General features: G+C 57.8%; 1 protein-coding gene across 1 annotated transcript in view; it reads left to right on the plus strand.

The window, feature by feature from the left end:
* ARHGAP22 (Rho GTPase activating protein 22) overlaps positions 1-23875 on the plus strand; it is a 144229-nt gene that overhangs the window by 109422 nt on the left and 10932 nt on the right. The window contains exons 6-7 of the mRNA XM_063087771.1: positions 10046-10253; positions 13600-13732. Coding sequence (XP_062943841.1) covers positions 10046-10253; positions 13600-13732 — 341 coding nt within the window. The remainder of the gene's footprint in view (positions 1-10045; positions 10254-13599; positions 13733-23875) is intronic.

Below are 23875 nucleotides of genomic sequence, written 5' to 3' on the forward strand. Positions count from 1 at the left end.
TCACCGGTGCAGGGTGTGTGCCAGCGATGCAGGGTCCCCGGTGACCCCAGTGTTTCCACGCTGGGCTGTGCATCCCTACTGAGCCTGACAATAGCCCTGGGAAATCAGTCCCGTTATGTCCCCCTGTACAGGTGAGGAGAGAGCATCAAGGAGGCTTCAGTGATTTGTCTGGGTCACAAAGAAATAGGTGGGAAGCTGACTTTCCAACCCAGGACTGCTGGAGCCCAGAGCCCAGTTGCTGGATACCTGCTCTGGAGAGCAGGATGCTGGGAGGCCTCAGGTGTCCTGTGGTTGCGATTGCTGGCTTTCAGCCTGTTCCAGGCAGCCTTGGAGGGCTTCAGCCCACTCCACTCTGAGGGAAGAGGGAGAAAGCTCATACTTGCCGTGGGCTACTCTTGCCCGGCTTTGATACAGTCTGGAGGGGGCAGGGAGGTCCAGAGAGGTTCAGCAACTTGCCTAACAGCACACAGTGGGGCTGGGCGCAGGGGATACCCCCAGAGCAAGCTCATCCTTGGATGCCATTGCCAGGCAGGCCTCAGAGGACCGTGGCCTCTAGATCTGAGTCTTCTTAACGGAGCCCAGGGCCCGTTGGACACACAGCTCAGAGATGAGGGCCACCCAACCTGGAGGTCACCTGTCACCAGGTTGCTTGTATGAGAGGACAGACCCTCAGTTCCTGAGCTCCCCAGACCTGCCCCAAGAGGGCAGTTTCATAACTACCTCTGCACACCCATCCCCAACAGGCCCCATGGCTAAAAACCACCCCCAAGGTAGGGCAAGTATTGGCAGGGCCAGGGCTTAACCTGGAGCTCATCATGGTAGTGCCTGCCAGCCTCTACATAGTGGCAGCTTCAGGCTGGCAAACCTGGGTGGGGGTGAAGGGGATTCCCTAGACACTGGTAGGTCTAACTCTGACCGCACAGGTGGGAAAACTGAGGCTTGGAGAGAAGAAAGCAAGTCAGCACCAGAGCCTGCCTGCCTACCTGAGAGGGTCCCACCTGCCCCTGGAGTAGGTAGGTACCTCTATGGAGCCCTCTGACCCTCTCCTCTTTAACGTGGACACGGCAGCTCAGACCCGGGGAATCCCTGGGCCATGGGAGCCCCCAGGCTTTTCAGGTAGGTTTAGGGCAGGACATTCCTTGGCTTGTGTGTGTGGCCCCCTGGTCCCATGAACTCTGGAAAGGGGGAAACTGAGCCCCCCTATCCCTCACACACCATGTCTTGGGAGGACTTTAGCCACCAACCTCACACTTAGTATCAGGGCCAGGACTTGGGGGCCTCGCTGGCCTGGGCCACAAAATTTAAAGGGGTACCAAAAAACTCAGTAATCAAGATAAATATTTTACTGTAATTTAGAAAGTGGAAATTAATGCAAAAAAAAATCCATTGTATTAGGTTCCTATTGCTTCTCTAACAAATTGCCACAAATTTATTGGCTTACAACAACTCAAAGTTATCCTCTTACCGTTCTGGAGGTCAGAAGTGAGAACGGAGTCTTCCTAGGCTGAAGTCCAGGTGTCGGCAGGGCCGCTTTTCTTTCTGGAGTCTCCAAGGAGCCACTTTAGTCTCCGCTCTGTCCTCACCTCTCCTCCGTCTCTTCTGTAGTCAAATTTCCCTCTGCCTCCCTCCTACGAGGACCCTTATGGTTACACTGGGCCCACCGAGATAATCCAGCATAATCCTCCATCAACCTAATCACATCTACAAAGTCCCCTTTACTGTGTAAGGTAACAGGTTCCAGGGATTAGGACATGGACATCTTGCGGGGGGGGGGGGGGGTCATTATTCAGCCGACCGTGTCCATGATAAATAAAATATCGAAATTTGAAATAAGGACAGGATGCATGGGTTGGATGAAGATGAGGTACTCTCGAGGGCTGTGTGAGAGCAGGGGCTGACCCTGTCTTTATTTAAAATTTTGATATTTCATTCATCATGGAATTTTTTTAGTATTAATTTTTATTCTTAAAAATATTGCAATGTGGGGCTGGCCAGTTAGCTCAGTTGGTTAGAGCATGGTGTTGATAACACCAAGGTCCAGGGTTCCATCTCATTTATTGGCCAGGTGCCAAAAAATAATATAATAATAATAATAATTGCAATAAAATATTTATCTGGGTTCCTGAGGTTTCAGGTGCCTTTCAAATTTTGTACCCGCAGTGAGTCCCTCACTTGCTTGACTCTAGGCCAGGCCCTGCTTACTACCAGCAAGAGGCTGGCCCCGCCCCGCACACTCAGCTTGGGAGTGGCTCCAGCCCCTTCCAGTCCCAGGGCCTCCAGGGCCCTCCCCTACAGGATTCTGCCCACGGACCCCCTGGGACCCCAGCCCTCCTGGCTGGGGTTGCACCAGCCCCGATTTGCTTCTCTGTCCACCTGCCTCCTGGTGTGTGCCAACACTAGGTACCCACCCCGTGCTCCACCCTGTCCACCCTCCCCCAGGTCCTCACACTTTGAAAGTATAGGATTTGGGCTCTTCTCAGGATACTTACCCGGGAAGAACATAGGCTTTGCAGAAAGACAGTTTAAGCTTGAATGAAGACCTGTCACTTACCACCTATGCCACCTTAGGCAAATCACATAATCCCCCCTGTGCCCTGTCTGGAAAATGGGGATGTTAATACTCGCCTCTCAGGGCTGCCCAAGGAGATACCATATGTCAAGTCCACACCACCGTCCCTGGCACCAGGGGCCTGGCCCCGGCAGGGCAGACGCCTGGCGGGCTGGAGCCCAGAGCGCGCCTCTGAAGCCGGCAGCCCAGCTTTAGACCTGGGCTCAGCACCCTCCTGGCCGGGTGGCCCAGACCCAGTTACCGAACCTTCCCGGGCCTCCTTGCCACCCCTGCCCCCAGGCTGAGAGCCGAGGGGGCGCTCCCCGAGCGCGGGAGCTGCTGGGACTCCCACGGCATGAGGGAAAGGGGTGCAAGATCTTTGAAAGTGGAGCTCTTCCCCGGGCCGACCTCGGGGGCGGTGTCTCAGGCGCTCGCGAGTCCCGGGCCCTCCCTGGCCCCAGGCTCCGGGCCCGGGGCGGCGCTGGCCGGGCGGGCGGCGGGCAAGACGCTACCTGCGCGCGTGCCGGGCATTCCAGCCGCCGCCGCGCCGCCGCGCCCGGGCGCGCCATGGGCCTGCTGCCGGCCGCGCGGGCCTTGTCCCGGTGCCGCGCCTGCCCGCGGCCGCCCTGCCGCCTGCCCGCCTGCTGCGCGCCCGCCGCCCCAGGTAGGGGCGGGACAGGGTGCGGGCGCCCCGGGGCCCGCCGGGGGAGCGGCCACTCGGGGCCGGGGAGGCCTCGAACCCGGGACCGGGACCGGCGCGGCGGGCGACGGGAGCGCCGCGCGTGCGTTCGGCGGGGAGCCGGGGGCGTGTGGGGTGTCGCCGCGGCCGCCGGGCGCGGGGGGCGTGCGTGTCCGAGGTCTCCTGCCGGGGGTGGGCGGCCCGCGTGCAGCGATGGGGACACTGAGTCGAGGAGGGGTGCGGGGACGTGCCCGGGATCCCTCCCCACCCCCACCGAGCCCCGGGGGCTATGACCCGTGGGGCCGGCCACCCCCAGGAGGACGGAGTCGCTTCTGTCCTGGGGCCCGGAAGCCCCTGGCTGTGTCTCTGCAGGTCGGGATGGGCGGGGGCGGCAGGAAGGGTTTTCAGGCCGGTGGGACTTGTACCATCACAGCCGTCGGGCCGCTCTGAGGCTCCGTGGAACCTAGAGCAGGGTCCTGCAGAAGTGCTGGTCACAGTCGGGTGGCTGGATGCTTGGGGGATGGCTGGTATCTGGGACAGGAGACTAGAGAGTAGGAAGGGCTGGAGCTAAGAGGGAAACTGTGGAATTACCAAAGTGTGTGACTCTAGAGAGAATTTTAGAATTATTTTTCTCATTGTGCCTCTTCCCTGTCTGTGTCTTGCCCTCCACTGGAAAGAGCCCAAAGCAGGCAGTATGGCCAAAGCAGACCAGCCAGCTCAGCTCTGCTCCGGGATCTGCTCCAAGAGGGAATCCCAGCAGCCTCCTTTTCCTGCGGGGGCCCTGGGATCCCACCCTGCTGGGTCACCCCCAAGGGTCAGGAGAAAGCCATGTGTAGTAAGCACCGGCTTCCAGGTGCCTGGTGTGGCGTGCCTCCCTGTGGGTGCTCGCCACCTGTGAAGTGGCAGAGCCTAGGCTCAGAGAGGATGAGGACACTGCCCAAGGTCACCGAGAATGCCAGCTGACTGCTTGGCCAGTGGCTTCCTGCTCCTACACGGGATTCCAGGAGCGGGGAGTGAGGGACGACTTTGCCAGGGAGCAGCTGGCAGAGGAGGGGGCCCAACCCAACTCTGAGCCCAGCAGCAAGTTCATCAAGAGCAGAAGCAGCCTCTGCCAGTTTCCTCTCCAGTGGCAGAGCCAGTGCATTGTGAGGAGCGTGGGCTGGGACCTCGAGGAACCCGCATGCTGGCTGGGTTTCCAGCAACCCGACAAACCTGGAACTGGTTCTTGGCAAGGCTTCCCTTCCAAGTGTGCCAGGAGGGCTGAGGGAGTTCAGCACAGCGGCGGGGCCAGGCCCTGCTGGAGAGACCCTGGCTAGGAGAGCGGGGGGCAGGGCCCTGAAGCCTGAGAGCAGGGTACCTCCAGTGGGAGGCTGGGCTGGAATGAGGCTCCGCAGCCGTCTCCCTTCCAAGGGTGGCGAGGGAGGGCCAGCTCACACCTGAAGCCTGCACAAGCTCCAAGGCAGAGCTCCACCTGGCCTTGCTGGGAATGTGGGCTCAGTCTCAGGACCTGGCAGTGCCCAGGGAAGGGCCTCAGGGCAGTCTGGTCTTCATAGCAGCCCTTGAAGATGGTGTGATCATCCCATTTTACAGATGGAGAGGCTGAGGCCCAGAAATGGAGGCCACTCTACTTCTCAATGGTTTAGCTAGGATGTGCACCCAGACCAATGCTGGTACAGACTTAGAATCTTTGTCTCTGCGGCCTTTGAACTTGAACACCACCTGCCTGCCTGTTTCCTCACCCCTACCCCATCCCAACCCCTGTGCCAGGTAGAAGCTTAGCACTTGGAGGCCTCCAGGCACCTGAGGGACACATATGGGGTCATTGCTCACCACAGCCCCTGGGTCTTGCTCTGCTGTGCTCCCAGCCTCTTCTTCAGCCACGCCCCCTCACCCTGACCCTCCAACCCCAGGGCTCATTCCGAGCCCACCCACCTGGCTACTTCCTGCTCATTCTTAGACCTTGGTTCCAATGTCACCTCCTCCCTGGAATCTCCTCTCTTTAGACGTACCAGAGTCCTGTGGACTTCCCTTTCCTGACTCTCATAGCCCTCTTTTGGGGGGGCAGGGTCAGGAAGGCTTCATGGGGGGGGTGGTGGCTGTGCTGGAGTTGGGCACTGCCTGGACTGGGCACTGTGGGAACAGTCGGGTGGCCCAGGTTCTGCAGCCTGGAGGATGGCGGAGGGAGGTGGGGACAGGGCTTGCCCGCCTGCCAAGTTTTAGACTTTATCCTGAACAGGGGGTGGGGTGTCAGGCAGGGTTTTCAGCAGAGGAGGCCCTAGTGCGATTTATAGATTTATATGTTCACATCCCTCGGGGCAGCTCTGAAGCTCTCTGGTACCCAGAGTGGGGCCAGGCACGAGTGCAAGAGTGATGGAAACATGGATGGACAGACGGACAGCGGGACTTGGGAGAGCAGGAAGGGCTGCCGCCAAGAGGAGGCTGGATGGAATTTCCCGAGCCTTGTGGGTTTCTAGGGAGAATGCTGAAGTTCTCTTCCCTGACCGTGACCTTCAGTCACCTGTGAGCTGAGGGTGGGCAGATCAACACAGTAAGTGGGGGTGGGAGATGGCCCTGGATGGTGTGTTTACCTTCCTTCACTCGGCTGTCCTCAGCCTCTGCTTCAACCCCATCAGGGGCTCGGCACTGGGCAGAGGGAGGTGGCCCTGGGCAGGGGTGAGGGGCCAACAGAGGAGAGTGTCCTCACACTGTCTGTGACGTGGGGGTCAGGGTTGCCATACTGGAGAGAGAGCACTGAAGGAGGATGTGGGACAGCTCACAGAGAAGGGGACATCTGAGCTGTTTCCAAGGGCTGATGAGAAATTTGCAGACGCACGCAGGCAGAAGGCTGTGCCCGTGTGCGGGCTGGCAGCATGGAAGGAGACGTACTCAAGACCCGTGGGTGGTGGGCAGGGCTGAGGTGAAAGGTGCGTGAGGGAGTGTGGAGGGAGACAGGAGGCGGGTCCTCCTGGGGACTCTCTGCTCATGGACTTTCCCATGTATGTCCTGTGCCTTCTCATTTGAGCTTCTTGTAGGCACTTATGGCCATGACAAGCATGGCTTCCCATTTCCACCTTCTGTGGGTCAGGACCCCTTCTCTACTTATCCTGGCCCCAGTGTCCTTGGGGGAAGTCTGTGCCCTGGAGGTCAAAGCAGAAGAGATGAATGAATACCTGGCAGAGCCATGTGAGTGGAGCGTGGCTGGGTGAGAGGCGATAGGGAGTGGTGGGGACTGTGGAGAACTGGCAAGTGTGTGCTGTTGAAAGGGCGCGGGTGCCACTGAGCTCTGCCAGTGTTGCCTTTTGAGAACTCGGGCTTGGTGCTACCATATTTGCATTTTTCAAGAAAAGCTGGGAATCAAGATTTTTATATGATATCTCTTATCTCTTGATTTTTTTAAGGGAATTTATTTTTAAATTGAAATGTATTGATTGCACATATTTATGGGGTACAGAGTTATATTTCAATACGTGTATACAATGTGTGATGGTCAAATCAGGGTAGTCAGCATATTCATCATTGTGAAAATTTATAGTGAAATCTCTTGATTTTAAATAACTGATTTAAAAATGTTTCAAGCATCATGAGCTTAACAAGTGCATCTGTGGGCCCATGTGGTCCCTGTTGAACATGGGTTTTGAGTCCTGAGTGAGGTGAAAGGGAGCAGGGGCACAGTGTCCCTGGGACTAGCCCAGGCCACTCTTGGGCTAGGTAGAGAGGCCAGGGCACTGTTGGTGGAGGGCCCTGGGGATTCCTTGACTGGCTTCTCAGAACTGCCTCAAGCAACCAGCATGCGAATCTTGCTGCAGCACTGACCCCTGTGCTCAAGGCTGTTGACGGCAGCTGGACTTGCCCACCAAGTCCCAGGAGACAGCAGCTTTCCTTTCTTGTCAATGTTGCAACCTCTGCCAATTGCTCAAATGTCCCACATCTCAGGAATTGCTGGTGAGGGAAAACAGGAGAAACAGGCAGCAAGGTGGGGTGGTGGATGCCTCACGTTGGTTTCTGTGCACCAGCGTGGGGGCAAGTGGCAGCGTGGCCTAGAAAGTTCTCTGCACCTGAATCTACAATGCCTGGGTCTGAACCTTGACCCTGCCACATGCTGGGTGAACTTAGGCACATTCTTAAACCCTTCTGCCTCCCAGTTTGTTCATTTGAAAAGTCAAGATGATGATGATAGAAACAGCCCCTAAGTTATCAAGCTGAGTAGGATGAAACGTGTTGATGTGTGTAAGGTGCTCAAAACAGCACGTGGCACCACAGCACCACGCATTAGCTACTGTCCTTACACTCACACGCCCCCATGCAAATGCACGTGCACATACACAAGCCCACGTGTACACATATGCACATGCATGTTCACACACCCAGCCCACGTGCATGTGTGTGCACATATGCACGCATGCACCCGCACACACCTGCACACACACTTCTTCCTGAAGCATTAATGGCATCCACCAGGCACACACCACATAGGTGCATTTTGTAGAAGGGAAGAGTCTCCATCCTCCAGGTTCTGTACACTTTGTCCAGTAGGGTGAGGAGGAGCATTTCCTGAGTCCTGCTTGGTGCCAGGCACTGTATCAGGGACCCATGTATCTTATTTCAGAACAGCTTTCTATGGAGGAAGTTAAGTAGGCTGCCAGAGGACAAACTGGACCCCTCACCTAGGTGGCTCACTATCCAGGTCTCAGAGAAGCCACATGCCTGGACAGAATGGAGCTATGGCACCATGCCCCTGGCACAGCCCAAAAGCCACCCTGCAAGGGAGGTCTGTGTGCTGTAAATATGAATAATGCTGACATTTCCAAAGATCTCGTAGAGTTTAGGTCTGGGAGAAGTCTGTTTCTCCTGGCACTCCACTGAGGCATAGAGAGCTTTATGGATCTCAGCCCTCTCCCCTCTTTGCCTGGGCTACCAGGAACCTCTTAGCCCAGTTGTGTATTAGCTGTCATAGGTTTTCTCAGAGAGAAGTTCCTCTACTCTCCTCTCTTTCTCTGTTCCTCTGTCCCTCCTTTGCTATCTTGTCCTGTATTAAATGTTTTGCATCTTTTTCTCCTTGACTTTTTTTTCTTTTCTTCTTTGTTTTTGTAAATGTTATTAAAGTGTAGCATACAGAAAGTGTACAAGTCAAAATGTCTAGTTCAGTGGATTTTCTCATTGTGAACACAGCTGGGTGAGCAATGCCAGATTCAGAAAGGGAACAGAGCCAGCACCCCAGAAGCCCTCGGGCACCTTCCGGTCACTGACCAGTGAGGGAACCGTGTCCCGGCCAGAAAGCACAGATTAGTTTGGCCTGTTTTTTAACTTTACATAAATGGAGCCATGCACTGTGTACTCTGGGTCTGGCTATTTTTGCTTCTGGTTATGTTTTTTAATTTTTAAAAATTTTCTTAAAATACACCTAACAAAAAACTTACCATCTTACCAGTTTTAAAAATGTATAGTTCAGTAATATACACTGAACTGTATATAATGCAACCATCACCAGCATCCACCTCCAGAGCATTTTTCAAGTCGTCAAGCTGAAACACGGTCCCCATTAAGTACTAACTTCCCATTCCCCTCCCCCTGCCCCTGGCCGCCTGCATCCTCCTCTGCCTCTATGAATTTGATGCAAGTGCAGTCGTGCAGTCTCCGTCCCTCTGTGACTGGCTTCCTTCACTTCGCATAGTGTCCTCAAAGTTTACCCGTGTTGTAGCATGTGTCAGAATTTCCTTTCTTTTTAAGGTGGAATTTCATTTTATTGTATATACAAGGATACTTCAAAAAGTTCATGAAAAAATTGAATGAAAAGATAATCCGATCCTTCCGTGAACTTCTTGAAGACCCCTCACATGCACCACATTTCCCTCATCCATTCACTCCTTGATGGACACGTGGGTCGCTCCCAGCTTTTAGCTCTTGTGAATAATGCTGCTGAGAACATGGGTGTGCAAACATCTCTCTGGGAGACCCTGCCTTCAGTGCTCCTGGGTACATGCCAAAAGGTGGGATTGCTGGATCGTATGGTAATTCTATTTTTCACATTTTGAGGAGCCACCATACTACTTTCCACAGTGCTGCATTCCCACCTGCAGCGCACAAGCATTCCAGTTTCTCCACATCCTCACCAAGTTCTTTATTTTCCGTTCTTTCAACAGGAGCCATCCTAATGGGCATGAGGGGGTATCTTATTATGGTTTTGCTTTGCATTTCCCTAATGACAGTGATGTCGAGCCATGATTCGGTTTGTCACATTAATATGTCATCTGTCTTCACCTGTGAGCTATGCCTCTTCCATCTCATTGCTGCATGGTGTTCCAAAGTTACAACCGACCACAAGATATCTGCTCATTCTATTGCTGACGGGCATTGGATGGTTTCCCATTTGGTGTGGCTGCAAAACTAATCAATAAGATACATAATGCATGGTCCCCGAGGACCATTTGTTCCCAGCTTGGACAAGCTCCACAGGCCAGGCAAGGCCAAGTGCCTCCTGCTCCCTCCTGCCCTCCGTCCCCAGGTGCCTGGAGTCCAGCCTCCTGGTATACATCCTCCAGTGTCTGTCACAGGGGCCCGGGGTTCAGCCTCCTGGTGTGCGTCCTCCAGTGTCTGTCACAGGTGCCTGGGTCCAGCTTCATGGTGTGGGTCCTCTAGTGTCTGTCACAGGTGCCTGGGTCCAGCCTCCTGGTGTGTGTCCTCCCAATGTCTAATTTGCTTCCTCAAGAGGAGGCACCTTTGGCCCTTACAATACCTGCCGTTCTCCATTGTCCTAAGCACCCTATGCTCACCTCTGAGCTGGGTGGCAGAGGGTGTGATGAGCTCCTCTCTGTGCCCAGGGATCTTTGGGCAGCGCCTGGAGGACACAGTCCACCATGAGCAGAAGTATGGCCCCCGCCTGGCGCCGTTGCTGGTGGAGCAGTGTGTGGACTTCATCCGGGAACACGGCCTCTCCGAGGAGGGGCTCTTCCGCCTGCCGGGCCAGGCCAACCTGGTGAGGGACCTGCAGGATTCCTTCGACTGTGGGGAGAAGCCCCTGTTTGACAGGTGAGCTCCAGGAGCTGGGGGCAAGTGCAGATGAAGCCACTTGTCCTTTAGTCCTGCAAGGGCTCCTCCCAGGGCTCCAGCTGCAGTGTGCAGGGTGGCCAGTGCCCAGGAAGCCTGGCAACAGGATGATGGGCAGATGGTTGCCCGTGTTGGCACATGTGTGCTCAACCAGCCTTCCCAATGGGCAGAGGGTAGGGCACAAAGTCACCCCAGCAGTCCTGGTCTGCTCTTGGGGATGGCTGCCTGCTCACATCCATTTGGGCTGCTTCTGCTACGGGTGCTCATGAACCTGCCCCAGGCAGAAGAAAAGAAGCCTCTGCTGGCTGCCAGGCTAAAGCAGTTCAGGCATGGCTGCAGCCAGCACTCCAAGCTTTCTATAGCTTCTGTCTCTTGGCTGTTTCCTCTGTTTCCCCTAGGTTTTGTCAGCGGCAAGATGGCCAGCAGCTCAGCCCCACTTCCTCTCAGGTTTTGGGGACAGGGGAGCGAATCTCCTTCATCTGCCATGGGCCCGTGCCCCTCCTAACCCATCACTATGGCTTACCCAGGTCCTGGGCTCACCCCCTGGGTGGAGTCAACTACACTAAAAGTCCAAGTGCGGTGGGCTCTTAGGGGCTGAGAATGGGGGAGGTATGGTTCACCCCCACCCCAGGGCTGTTTGGGGGTTTTCTTCTCCCTGACCCATTGGGACAGTTTTTCTTAGAAAGTTCTTACTGCGTCAAGCCAACTCTGGCCTCCATGGAGCTTCTGTCCTTTCTTCTTGCATCTGCCCTCACAGACAAGGTCTTCCTCTGCCCCAAGATAGGCCCCCTGGTACACGCTTGCAGCTCTGGCCTTCGCAGGGTCTCCTTCAGGGCAGAACACGCTCAGTCCCTCCAGCTCCTGCCCAGACCCATCACCACAGCTGGGAGAGTTCCTCAGAGGTGTTCTGCCCAGGCAGGGCACAGGAGTTCCTTCATCTGGGGCTTTGTAAAGGTCTGTCCCAATGCTCACTCTCAGTGAGCTTGTGGTCCATTCTGAACCTCTGTCACCCAAGCCTCTTCCATTCTGTGCCTGTGTGACCTGGTTTTAAGGTTGGAGATTGCTTTAAATAATGCCACCTGGGTAGGGTACAGGGACCTGGACTTTTAGAACCTCTAATGGTCAGATGCATAGCCCTAGCTCCTGATACGTCCTGAAGGATTTCCCTGCCCTGGGGGCAGGGTGGGTCAAGCCAGGTCAGGCCTCTTCAGAGCCCAGCAGCCTTGGAGTTGGGGATGGGAGAGCTCTCACGTGGGAGCTCTGTGGAGGCCCAGGCTGTCAGAGGCCCAGAGCTGGGTGTTTTCCTGCTTCCAAGAGAAGGCCAGTGAAGCTGGGGCCAGGGAACGGGGCCAGGTGGAGGGTGTGGGGCTGGGTGATGGAAAGCCCAGGGTGGAGGGATGTGGACCCAGCCACCATGTAGAGAATGGATCTAGGGGAGGGGGGTGTGTGGGGGAGAAGAGGGAGGCCTGGACGCTGAGGGAGCCCTTGGCAATGGAGAGAGGATGAGAAACCTGCAGACGGGGGCACCTGGCTCCCAGGTCCGAGCTCCCGGCTGGCCTGCCTCACTGTGGGTTGCACAGATGAGGACAGCTGACCTGACCCCAGGGCAGGCACTGTGTGCACTGACTGGCTGCTGCCCTCTCTGCCCCTGCACCGGCCCCTCCACCCAGCAGCCCTCGCTGCCCACTGTGAGATTCAGGCTGGGGGGCGCCTACATTGCCATGGCTGTGGCACGATCTCCTTGGGTGCTGGGCAGGAATGAGGGGGGTGCCAGGAGAGTTCAGGAAGAAGCACCAAGAAAAAGCCTCAAGCCAAGTGTTGAAGGAGCGGCCTCTGCAGTGAGTGGGGAAAGAGCAGGGGAGGAGGCAGGTGGAGGGGCCACTGCGTCCCCTTGCCCAGACAGATGCTTCCATCCCCCACCTGCAGGAGAAGGGAGACGGGAAGGCCGGCTCTGCTCTGCACATCTTGGCTCTGCGGGCCTTGTCTTTCTACAGGGCACAGCTGATGACCCTCCCTCACCCCATTCTCCCACGGCTCCCACTCATGTAGCTGCTGCCCCTGAATCCATGAGGATTCATGTAGGGAAGGGGCTGCTGGGCTCAACCTGGGACTTGCTGGGGCTGCTTGGCCCCAGCCAGACCAAGAGCCACCAGGCCTGAGGCAGGAGGGACCCCGAGTGTATGGATTTGGGGTACATATGGGCATATGGAACTCCAGAATCCCAAATGTCAGGGCTGGACCAGCATGGGACTTGGCCAATGCCCAGTGACAATTTAATGGCACAGCTACTGTCTCCTGCCCCAGGCCCATCTTTCCCAACTGTGTCCCCTGGGGGAAATGCAGGGCCAGGGTTTAAATCCAGGGCCCTAAACAAGCTGATGCACCACCTGGGGCCCAGACACAGCTTAGAATGCAAGTCTGGAGGCTCTAGTCCAGGAACTGAACTGCAGGACCCAAACCAGACCCCAGGAGAGAAAGGGCCTGGCCCAGGGCCACTGCCTTCCACAGCCGGCCCACTTCAGCCTGGGTAGCTGTGAGCTAGGAGAGGAGACAGGCCTAGGAGTGGACCCACGGGGCACTGGAGATCATGATGAGCACAGAGGCTCAAGCCACCCACGTGTGGACAGGAACCCAGAGGTCTGGGCCAAGGGCATGAGCTCTGACCTGCCCAGCCCCTGGTGGCTGTGCCCAGATGCCTTCTGTCAGTAAGCTCGGCAGCCCTGCACAGTGGTGCCTTTCCAGCCAAGGGATTGAGCGAGCTCAGGCCGGGGCATGGCAGCACCTGGTGGGGGCTGGCAGGACCAGGGAGCAGGCAGCTCCCACATCGCCCTGTGAGGGACCTTGGGCTGGCCACCAGGCTGAGGAAGGGGACCCCTCACTGCCACCTGTTCCATGGCATGCTGTCACAGGGCCCTCCTCTGCAGAGTGGCCCAGGTCATGTGTGCTTTGCCCTGCAGAGCCCTGTGGCTTTTGCTGCAGGGAGTGGACATCAACCCTGGAGTCCCACATCATCTATGCAGCAGAGATGGCTGTCCAGACTGACTGACACAGGCTCCAGACTCAGGTGTTCTCAACACGTCCCCGAACTGAAGCTTCCAGCCTCAGAGCCTTGGTCCCCACCCACTGGAACCCTGTGTCCAGCTCCTGGAAGCAGTCTGGGTCTTTCCTTGACCAGGGGCAGGCGCTGCAGATGTGGCCACGCCGCATGCACACATGCATGGACCTGAGACCAGAGGCTGCCTTTTGCAGAGGGGGGTCCAAGGCATTGGTCACTCCTGCTGTTCCTTGGCATCCCAGGCCTTATATGTGTGCCCTCTTCTGCCCCCAGCACAACGGACGTGCACACAGTGGCCTCCCTGTTGAAACTCTACCTGCGGGAGCTCCCTGAGCCCGTGGTCCCCTTCGCCAGGTATGAGGACTTCCTCAGCTGCGCCCAGCTGCTCACCAAGGACGAGGGGGAGGTTAGTGGCTCCTGGGGACCCATCATGGGAGGTGGGTTGCCCAGGCAGTGGGCTCGTGGAGTCAGGACACAAACTCCTTGAAGCTTCATGAATTTTCACGGCACATGGATGCTGTCCAGAAGCCTGCTCTGTGTGTGTGTCTGGGGGGGATGCTGGAGCATCCTGCTCTGTGTGTTGTGGGGGGTGTTGGAGCATCCTGCTCTGTGTGTAGTGGGGGGGTGTTGGAGCATCCTGCTCTGTGTGTAGTGGGGGGGGTGTTGGAGCATCCTGCTCTGTGTGTTGTGGGGGTGTTGGAGCATCCTGCTCTGTGTGTTGTGGGGGGTGTTGGAGCATCCTGCTCTGTGTGTAGTGGGGGGGTGTTGGAGCATCCTGCTCTGTGTGTAGTGGGGGGGGTGTTGGAGCATCCTGCTCTGTGTGTTGTGGCGGGGGGTGTTGGAGCATCCTGCTCTGTGTGTTGTGGCGGGGGGTGTTGGAGCATCCTGCTCTGTGTGTTGTGGGGGTGTTGGAGCATCCTCCTCTGTGTGTGGGGGGGCTGTTGGAGCATCCTGCTCTGTGTGTTGTGGGGGTGTTAGAGCATCCTGCTCTGTGTGTTGTGGGGATGTTGGAGCATCCTGCTCTGTGTGTTGTGGGGGGGTGTTGGAGCATCCTGCTCTGTGTGTTGTGGCGGGGGGTGTTGGAGCAATCTGCTCTGTGTGTTGTGGGGGGGGTGTTGGAGCATCCTGCTCTGTGTAGTGGGGGGGGTGTTGGAGCATCCTGCTCTGTGTAGTGGGGGGGGTGTTGGAGCATCCTGCTCTGTGTGTTGTGGGGGGGGTGTTGGAGCATCCTGCTCTGTGTGTTGTGGGGGTGTTGGAGCATCCTCCTCTGTGTGTGGGGGGGGCTGTTGGAGCATTCTGCTCTGTGTCTTGTGGCGGGGGGTGTTGGAGCATCCTGCTCTGTGTGTTGTGGTGGGGGTGTTGGAGCATCCTGCTCTGTGTAGTGGGGGGGGTTATGGAGCATTCTGCTCTGTGTAGTGGGGGGGGTGTTGGAGCATCCTGCTCTGTGTGTTGTGGGGGGTGTTGGAGCATCCTGCTCTGTGTGTAGTGGGGGGGGTGTTGGAGCATCCTGCTCTGTGTGTTTTGGGGGTGTTGGAGCATCCTCCTCTGTGTGGGGGGGGCTGTTGGAGCATCCTGCTCTGTGTAGGGGGCGGGTGTTGGAGCATCCTGCTCTGTGTGTTGTGGGGGGTGTTGGAGCATCCTGCTCTGTGTAGTGGGGGTGTTGGAGCATCCTGCTCTGTGTGTTGTGGGGGTGTTGGAGCATCCTGCTCTGTGTAGGGGGGGGGTGTTGGAGCATCCTGCTCTGTGTGTTGTGTGGGTGTTGGAGCCTCCTGCTCTGTGTAGTGGGGGAGGGTTGGAGCATCCTGCTCTGTGTGTTGTGGGGGGTGTTGGAGCATCCTGCTCTGTGTAGGGGGGGGGTGTTGGAGCATCCTGCTCTGTATGTTGTGGGGGTGTTGGAGCATCCTGCTCTGTGTAGTGGGGGTGTTGGAGCATCCTGCTCTGTGTGTTGTGGGGATGTTGGAGCATCCTGCTCTGTGTAGGGGGGGGGTGTTGGAGCATCCTGCTCTGTGTGTTGTGTGGGTGTTGGAGCCTCCTGCTCTGTGTAGTGGGGGAGGGTTGGAGCATCCTGCTCTGTGTGTTGTGGGGGGTGTTGGAGCATCCTGCTCTGTGTAGGGGGGGGGTGTTGGAGCATCCTGCTCTGTATGTTGTGGGGGTGTTGGAGCATCCTGCTCTGTGTAGTGGGGGTGTTGGAGCATCCCGCTCTGTGGGGGGGGGGTGTTGGAGCATCCTGCTCTGTGTGTTGTGGGGGTGTTGGAGCATCCTGCTCTGTGTTGTGGGGGGGTGTTGGAGCATCCTGCTCTGTGTGTTGTGGGGGTGTAGGAGCATCCTGCTCTGTGTAGGGGGGGTGTGTTGGAGCATCCTGCTCTGTGTGTTGTGGGGGTGTTGGAGCATCCTGCTCAGTGTAGTGGGGGTGTTGGAGCATCCTGCTCTGTGTGTTGTGGGGGTGTTGGAGCATCCTGCTCTGTGTAGTGGGGGTGTTGGAGCATACTGCTCTGTGTGTTGTGGGGGTGTTGGAGCATCCTGCTCTGTGTAGTGGGGGGGATGCTGGAGCATCCTGCTCTGTGTGTTGTGGGGGGTGTTGGAGCATCCTGCTCTGTGTAGTGGGGGTGTTGGAGCATCCTGCTCTGTGTAGTGGGGGTGTTGGAGCATCCTGCTCTGTGTGTTGTGGGGGTGTTGGAGCATCCTGTTCTGTGTAGTGGGGGGGATGCTGGAGCATCCTGCTCTGTTTGTAGTGGGGGGGTGTTGGAGCATCCTGCTCTGTGTGTAGTGGGGGGGGGTGTTGGAGCATCCTGCTCTGTGTGTAGTTCGGGGGGGTGTTGGAGCATCCTGCTCTGTGTGTTGTGGCGGGGGGTGTTGGAGCATCCTGCTCTGTGTGTTGTGGGGGGGGTGTTGGAGCATCCTGCTCTGTGTAGTGGGGGGGGGTGTTGGAGCATCCTGCTCTGTGTAGTGGGGGGGGGTTGGAGCATCCTGCTCTGTGTGTTGTGGGGGGTGTTGGAGCATCCTGCTCTGTGTGTTGTGGCGGGGGGTGTTGGAGCATCCTGCTCTGTGTGTTGTGGCGGGGGGTGTTGGAGCATCCTGCTCTGTGTGTTGTGGGGGTGTTGGAGCATCCTCCTCTGTGTGTGGGGGGGCTGTTGGAGCATCCTGCTCTGTGTGTTGTGGGGGTGTTAGAGCATCCTGCTCTGTGTGTTGTGGGGATGTTGGAGCATCCTGCTCTGTGTGTTGTGGGGGGGTGTTGGAGCATCCTGCTCTGTGTGTTGTGGCGGGGGGTGTTGGAGCAATCTGCTCTGTGTAGTGGGGGGGGTGTTGGAGCATCCTGCTCTGTGTGTTGTGGGGGGGGTGTTGGAGCATCCTGCTCTGTGTGTTGTGGGGGTGTTGGAGCATCCTCCTCTGTGTGTGTGGGGGGCTGTTGGAGCATTCTGCTCTGTGTCTTGTGGCGGGGGGTGTTGGAGCATCCTGCTCTGTGTGTTGTGGTGGGGGTGTTGGAGCATCCTGCTCTGTGTAGTGGGGGGGGTTATGGAGCATTCTGCTCTGTGTAGTGGGGGGGGTGTTGGAGCATCCTGCTCTGTGTGTTGTGGGGGGTGTTGGAGCATCCTCCTCTGTGTGTAGTGGGGGGGGTGTTGGAGCATCCTGCTCTGTGTGTTTTGGGGGTGTTGGAGCATCCTCCTCTGTGTGGGGGGGGCTGTTGGAGCATCCTGCTCTGTGTAGGGGGCGGGTGTTGGAGCATCCTGCTCTGTGTGTTGTGGGGGGTGTTGGAGCATCCTGCTCTGTGTAGTGGGGGTGTTGGAGCATCCTGCTCTGTGTGTTGTGTGGGTGTTGGAGCCTCCTGCTCTGTGTAGTGGGGGAGGGTTGGAGCATCCTGCTCTGTGTGTTGTGGGGGGTGTTGGAGCATCCTGCTCTGTGTAGGGGGGGGGGTGTTGGAGCATCCTGCTCTGTATGTTGTGGGGGTGATGGAGCATCCTGCTCTGTGTAGTGGGGGTGTTGGAGCATCCTGCTCTGTGTGTTGTGGGGGTGTTGGAGCATCCTGCTCTGTGTAGGGGGGGGTGTTGGAGCATCCTGCTCTGTGTGTTGTGTGGGTGTTGGAGCCTCCTGCTCTGTGTAGTGGGGGAGGGTTGGAGCATCCTGCTCTGTGTGTTGTGGGGGGTGTTGGAGCATCCTGCTCTGTGTAGGGGGGGGGTGTTGGAGCATCCTGCTCTGTATGTTGTGGGGGTGTTGGAGCATCCTGCTCTGTGTAGTGGGGGTGTTGGAGCATCCTGCTCTGTGTGTTGTGGGGGTGTTGGAGCATCCCGCTCTGTGGGGGGGGGGGTGTTGGAGCATCCTGCTCTGTGTGTTGTGGGGGTGTTGGAGCATCCTGCTCTGTGTGTTGTGGGCTGGTGTTGGAGCATCCTGCTCTGTGTTGTGGGGGGGTGTTGGAGCATCCTGCTCTGTGTGTTGTGGGGGTGTAGGAGCATCCTGCTCTGTGTAGGGGGGGTGTGTTGGAGCATCCTGCTCTGTGTGTTGTGGGGGTGTTGGAGCATCCTGCTCTGTGTAGTGGGGGTGTTGGAGCATCCTGCTCTGTGTGTTGTGGGGGTGTTGGAGCATCCTGCTCTGTGTAGTGGGGGTGTTGGAGCATACTGCTCTGTGTGTTGTGGGGGTGTTGGAGCATCCTGCTCTGTGTAGTGGGGGGGATGCTGGAGCATCCTGCTCTGTGTGTTGTGGGGGGTGTTGGAGCATCCTGCTCTGTGTAGTGGGGGTGTTGGAGCATCCTGCTCTGTGTAGTGGGGGTGTTGGAGCATCCTGCTCTGTGTGTTGTGGGGGTGTTGGAGCATCCTGTTCTGTGTAGTGGGGGGGATGCTGGAGCATCCTGCTCTGTTTGTAGTGGGGGGGTGTTGGAGCATCCTGCTCTGTGTGTAGTGGGGGGGGGTGTTGGAGCATCCTGCTCTGTGTGTAGTTCGGGGGGGTGTTGGAGCATCCTGCTCTGTGTGTTGTGGCGGGGGGTGTTGGAGCATCCTGCTCTGTGTGTTGTGGGGGGGGTGTTGGAGCATCCTGCTCTGTGTAGTGGGGGGGGGTGTTGGAGCATCCTGCTCTGTGTAGTGGGGGGGGTTGGAGCATCCTGCTCTGTGTGTTGTGGGGGGTGTTGGAGCATCCTGCTCTGTGTGTTGTGGCGGGGGGTGTTGGAGCATCCTGCTCTGTGTGTTGTGGGGGGGGTGTTGGAGCATCCTGCTCTGTGTAGTGGGGGGGGGTGTTGGAGCATCCTGCTCTGTGTAGGGGGGGGTGTTGGAGCATCCTGCTCTGTGTGTCGTGTGGGTGTTGGAGCCTCCTGCTCTGTGTAGTGGGGGAGGGTTGGAGCATCCTGCTCTGTGTGTTGTGTGGGTGTTGGAGCCTCCTGCTCTGTGTAGTGGGGGTGTTGGAGCATCCTGCTCTGTGTGTTGTGGGGGGGTGTTGGAGCATCCTGCTCTGTGTTGTGGGGGGGTGTTGGAGCATCCTGCTCTGTGTGTTGTGGGGGTGTAGGAGCATCCTGCTCTGTGTAGGGGGGGGGTGTTGGAGCATCCTGCTCTGTGTGTTGTGGGGGTGTTGGAGCATCCTGCTCTGTGTAGTGGGGGTGTTGGAGCATCCTGCTCTGTGTGTTGTGGGGGTGTTGGAGCATCCTGCTCTGTGTAGTGGGGGTGTTGGAGCATCCTGCTCTGTGTGTTGTGGGGGTGTTGGAGCATCCTGCTCTGTGTAGTGGGGGGGATGCTGGAGCATCCTGCTCTGTGTGTTGTGGGGGGTGTTGGAGCATCCTGCTCTGTGTAGTGGGGGTGTTGGAGCATCCTGCTCTGTGTAGTGGGGGTGTTGGAGCATCCTGCTCTGTGTGTTGTGGGGGTGTTGGAGCATCCTGTTCTGTGTAGTGGGGGGGATGCTGGAGCATCCTGCTCTGTTTGTAGTGGGCGGGTGTTGGAGCATCCTGCTCTGTGTGTAGTTCGGGGGGGTGTTGGAGCATCCTGCTCTGTGTGTTGTGGGTGGTGTTGGAGCATCCTGCTCTGTGTGTTGTGGGGGGTGTTGGAGCATCCTGCTCTGTGTGTTGTGGGGGCTGTTGGAGCATCCTGCTCTGTGTGTTGTGGGGGTGTTGGAGCATCCTGCTCTGTGTAGTGGGGGGTTGGAGCATCCTGCTCTGTGTGTAGTGGGGGTGTTGGAGCATCCTGCTCTGTGTAGTGAGGGGGGTGTTGGAGCATCCTGCTCTGTGTAGTGGGGGGGGGGTGTTGGAGCCTCCTGCTCTGTGTAGTGAGGGGGGTGTTGGAGCATCCTGCTCTGTGTAGTGGGGGGGGCTGTTGAAGCATCCTCCTCTGTGTGTTGTGGTGGTGTTGGAGCATCCTGCTCTGTGTGTTGTGGGGGTGTTGGAGCATCCTGCTCTGTGTAGGGGGTGGGTGTTGGAGCATCCTGCTCTGTGTGTTGTGGGGGTGTTGGAGCATCCTGCTCTGTGTAGGGGGTGGGTGTTGGAGCATCCTGCTCTGTGTGTTGTGGGGGTGTTGGAGCATCCTGCTCTGTGTGTTGTGGGGGTGTTGGAGCATTCTGCTCTGTGTAGTGGGGGTGTTGGGGCATCCTGCTCTGTGTGTTGTGGGGGTGTTGGAGCATCCTGCTCTGTGTAGTGGGGGGTTGGAGCATCCTGCTCTGTGTGTAGTGGGGGTTTTGGAGCATCCTGCTCTGTGTAGTGAGGGGGGTGTTGGAGCATCCTGCTCTGTGTAGTGGGGGGGGGTGTTGGAGCATCCAGCTCTGTGTAGTGAGGGGGGTGTTGGAGCATCCTGCTCTGTGTAGTGGGGGGGGGCTGTTGAAGCATCCTGCTCTGTGTGTTGTGGTGGTGTTGGAGCATCCTGCTCTGTGTTTAGTGGGGGGGGGGGGTGTTGGAGCATCCTGCTCTGTGTGTAGTGGGGGGGTGTTGAAGCATCCTGCTCTGTGTGTAGTGGGGGGGTGTTGGAGCATCCTGCTCTGTGTGTAGTGGGGGGGGTGTTGGAGCATCCTGCTCTGTGTGTTGTGGGGGTGTTGGAGCATCCTCCTCTGTGTGGGGAGGGCTGTTGGAGCATCCTGCTCTGTGTAGGGGGGGGGTGTTGGAGCATCCTGCTCTGTGTGCTGTGGGGGGGTGTTGGAGCATCCTGCTCTGTGTAGGGGGCGGGTGTTGGAGCATCCTGCTCTGTGTGTTGTGGGGGGTGTTGGAGCATCCTGCTCTGTGTAGTGGGGGTGTTGGAGCATCCTGCTCTGTGTGTTGTGGGGGTGTTGGAGCATCCTGCTCTGTGTAGGGGGGGGTGTTGGAGCATCCTGCTCTGTGTGTCGTGTGGGTGTTGGAGCATCCTGCTCTGTGTAGGGGGGGGTGTTGGAGCATCCTGCTCTGTGTGTCGTGTGGGTGTTGGAGCCTCCTGCTCTGTGTAGTGGGGGAGGGTTGGAGCATCCTGCTCTGTGTGTTGTGTGGGTGTTGGAGCCTCCTGCTCTGTGTAGTGGGGGTGTTGGAGCATCCTGCTCTGTGTGTTGTGGGGGGGTGTTGGAGCATCCTGCTCTGTGTTGTGGGGGGGTGTTGGAGCATCCTGCTCTGTGTGTTGTGGGGGTGTAGGAGCATCCTGCTCTGTGTAGGGGGGGGGTGTTGGAGCATCCTGCTCTGTGTGTTGTGGGGGTGTTGGAGCATCCTGCTCTGTGTAGTGGGGGTGTTGGAGCATCCTGCTCTGTGTGTTGTGGGGGTGTTGGAGCATCCTGCTCTGTGTAGTGGGGGTGTTGGAGCATCCTGCTCTGTGTGTTGTGGGGGTGTTGGAGCATCCTGCTCTGTGTAGTGGGGGGGATGCTGGAGCATCCTGCTCTGTGTGTTGTGGGGGGTGTTGGAGCATCCTGCTCTGTGTAGTGGGGGTGTTGGAGCATCCTGCTCTGTGTAGTGGGGGTGTTGGAGCATCCTGCTCTGTGTGTTGTGGGGGTGTTGGAGCATCCTGTTCTGTGTAGTGGGGGGGATGCTGGAGCATCCTGCTCTGTTTGTAGTGGGCGGGTGTTGGAGCATCCTGCTCTGTGTGTAGTTCGGGGGGGTGTTGGAGCATCCTGCTCTGTGTGTTGTGGCGGGGGGTGTTGGAGCATCCTGCTCTGTGTGTTGTGGGGGGGGGTGTTGGAGCATCCTGCTCTGTGTAGTGGGGGGGGGTATTGGAGCATCCTGCTCTGTGTAGTGGGGGGGGGTTGGAGCATCCTGCTCTGTGTGTTGTGGGGGGTGTTGGAGCATCCTGCTCTGTGTGTTGTGGGTGGTGTTGGAGCATCCTGCTCTGTGTGTTGTGGGGGGTGTTGGAGCATCCTGCTCTGTGTGTTGTGGGGGCTGTTGGAGCATCCTGCTCTGTGTAGGGGGGGGGTGTTGGAGCATCCTGCTCTGTGTGTTGTGGGGGTGTTGGAGCATCCTGCTCTGTGTAGTGGGGGGTTGGAGCATCCTGCTCTGTGTGTAGTGGGGGTGTTGGAGCATCCTGCTCTGTGTAGTGAGGGGGGTGTTGGAGCATCCTGCTCTGTGTAGTGGGGGGGGTGTTGGAGCATCCTGCTCTGTGTAGTGAGGGCGGTGTTGGAGCATCCTGCTCTGTGTAGTGGGGGGGGGCTGTTGAAGCATCCTCCTCTGTGTGTTGTGGTGGTGTTGGAGCATCCTGATCTGTGTGTTGTGGGGGTGTTGGAGCATCCTGCTCTGTGTAGGGGGTGGGTGTTGAAGCATCCTGCTCTGTGTGTTGTGGGCTGGTGTTGGAGCATCCTGCTCTGTGTAGGGGGTGGGTGTTGGAGCATCCTGCTCTGTGTGTTGTGGGGGTGTTGGAGCATCCTGCTCTGTGTGTTGTGGGGGTGTTGGAGCATCCTGCTCTGTGTAGTGGGGGTGTTGGGGCATCCTGCTCTGTGTGGGGGGGGCTGTTGGAGCATCCTGCTCTGTGTAGGGGGCGGGTGTTGGAGCATCCTGCTCTGTGTGTTGTGGGGGGTGTTGGAGCATCCTGCTCTGTGTGGGGGGGGCTGTTGGAGCATCCTGCTCTGTGTAGGGGGCGGGTGTTGGAGCATCCTGCTCTGTGTGTTGTGGGGGGTGTTGGAGCATCCTGCTCTGTGTGGGGGGGGCTGTTGGAGCATCCTGCTCTGTGTAGTGGGGGTGTTGGAGCATCCTCCTCTGTGTGGGGGGGGCTGTTGGAGCATCCTGCTCTGTGTAGGGGGCGGGTGTTGGAGCATCCTGCTCTGTGTGTTGTGGGGGGTGTTGGAGCATCCTGCTCTGTGTAGTGGGGGTGTTGGAGCATCCTGCTCTGTGTGTTGTGTGGGTGTTGGAGCCTCCTGCTCTGTGTAGTGGGGGAGGGTTGGAGCATCCTGCTCTGTGTGTTGTGGGGGGTGTTGGAGCATCCTGCTCTGTGTAGGGGGGGGGTGTTGGAGCATCCTGCTCTGTATGTTGTGGGGGTGATGGAGCATCCTGCTCTGTGTAGTGGGGGTGTTGGAGCATCCTGCTCTGTGTGTTGTGGGGGTGTTGGAGCATCCTGCTCTGTGTAGGGGGGGGTGTTGGAGCATCCTGCTCTGTGTGTTGTGTGGGTGTTGGAGCCTCCTGCTCTGTGTAGTGGGGGAGGGTTGGAGCATCCTGCTCTGTGTGTTGTGGGGGGTGTTGGAGCATCCTGCTCTGTGTAGGGGGGGGGTGTTGGAGCATCCTGCTCTGTATGTTGTGGGGGTGTTGGAGCATCCTGCTCTGTGTAGTGGGGGTGTTGGAGCATCCTGCTCTGTGTGTTGTGGGGGTGTTGGAGCATCCCGCTCTGTGGGGGGGGGGGTGTTGGAGCATCCTGCTCTGTGTGTTGTGGGGGTGTTGGAGCATCCTGCTCTGTGTGTTGTGGGCTGGTGTTGGAGCATCCTGCTCTGTGTTGTGGGGGGGTGTTGGAGCATCCTGCTCTGTGTGTTGTGGGGGTGTAGGAGCATCCTGCTCTGTGTAGGGGGGGTGTGTTGGAGCATCCTGCTCTGTGTGTTGTGGGGGTGTTGGAGCATCCTGCTCTGTGTAGTGGGGGTGTTGGAGCATCCTGCTCTGTGTGTTGTGGGGGTGTTGGAGCATCCTGCTCTGTGTAGTGGGGGTGTTGGAGCATACTGCTCTGTGTGTTGTGGGGGTGTTGGAGCATCCTGCTCTGTGTAGTGGGGGGGATGCTGGAGCATCCTGCTCTGTGTGTTGTGGGGGGTGTTGGAGCATCCTGCTCTGTGTAGTGGGGGTGTTGGAGCATCCTGCTCTGTGTAGTGGGGGTGTTGGAGCATCCTGCTCTGTGTGTTGTGGGGGTGTTGGAGCATCCTGTTCTGTGTAGTGGGGGGGATGCTGGAGCATCCTGCTCTGTTTGTAGTGGGGGGGTGTTGGAGCATCCTGCTCTGTGTGTAGTGGGGGGGGGTGTTGGAGCATCCTGCTCTGTGTGTAGTTCGGGGGGGTGTTGGAGCATCCTGCTCTGTGTGTTGTGGCGGGGGGTGTTGGAGCATCCTGCTCTGTGTGTTGTGGGGGGGGTGTTGGAGCATCCTGCTCTGTGTAGTGGGGGGGGGTGTTGGAGCATCCTGCTCTGTGTAGTGGGGGGGGTTGGAGCATCCTGCTCTGTGTGTTGTGGGGGGTGTT

Source organism: Cynocephalus volans, chromosome 2, assembly GCF_027409185.1.
Source record: "Cynocephalus volans isolate mCynVol1 chromosome 2, mCynVol1.pri, whole genome shotgun sequence".
NCBI classification, from domain to species: domain Eukaryota; kingdom Metazoa; phylum Chordata; class Mammalia; order Dermoptera; family Cynocephalidae; genus Cynocephalus; species Cynocephalus volans.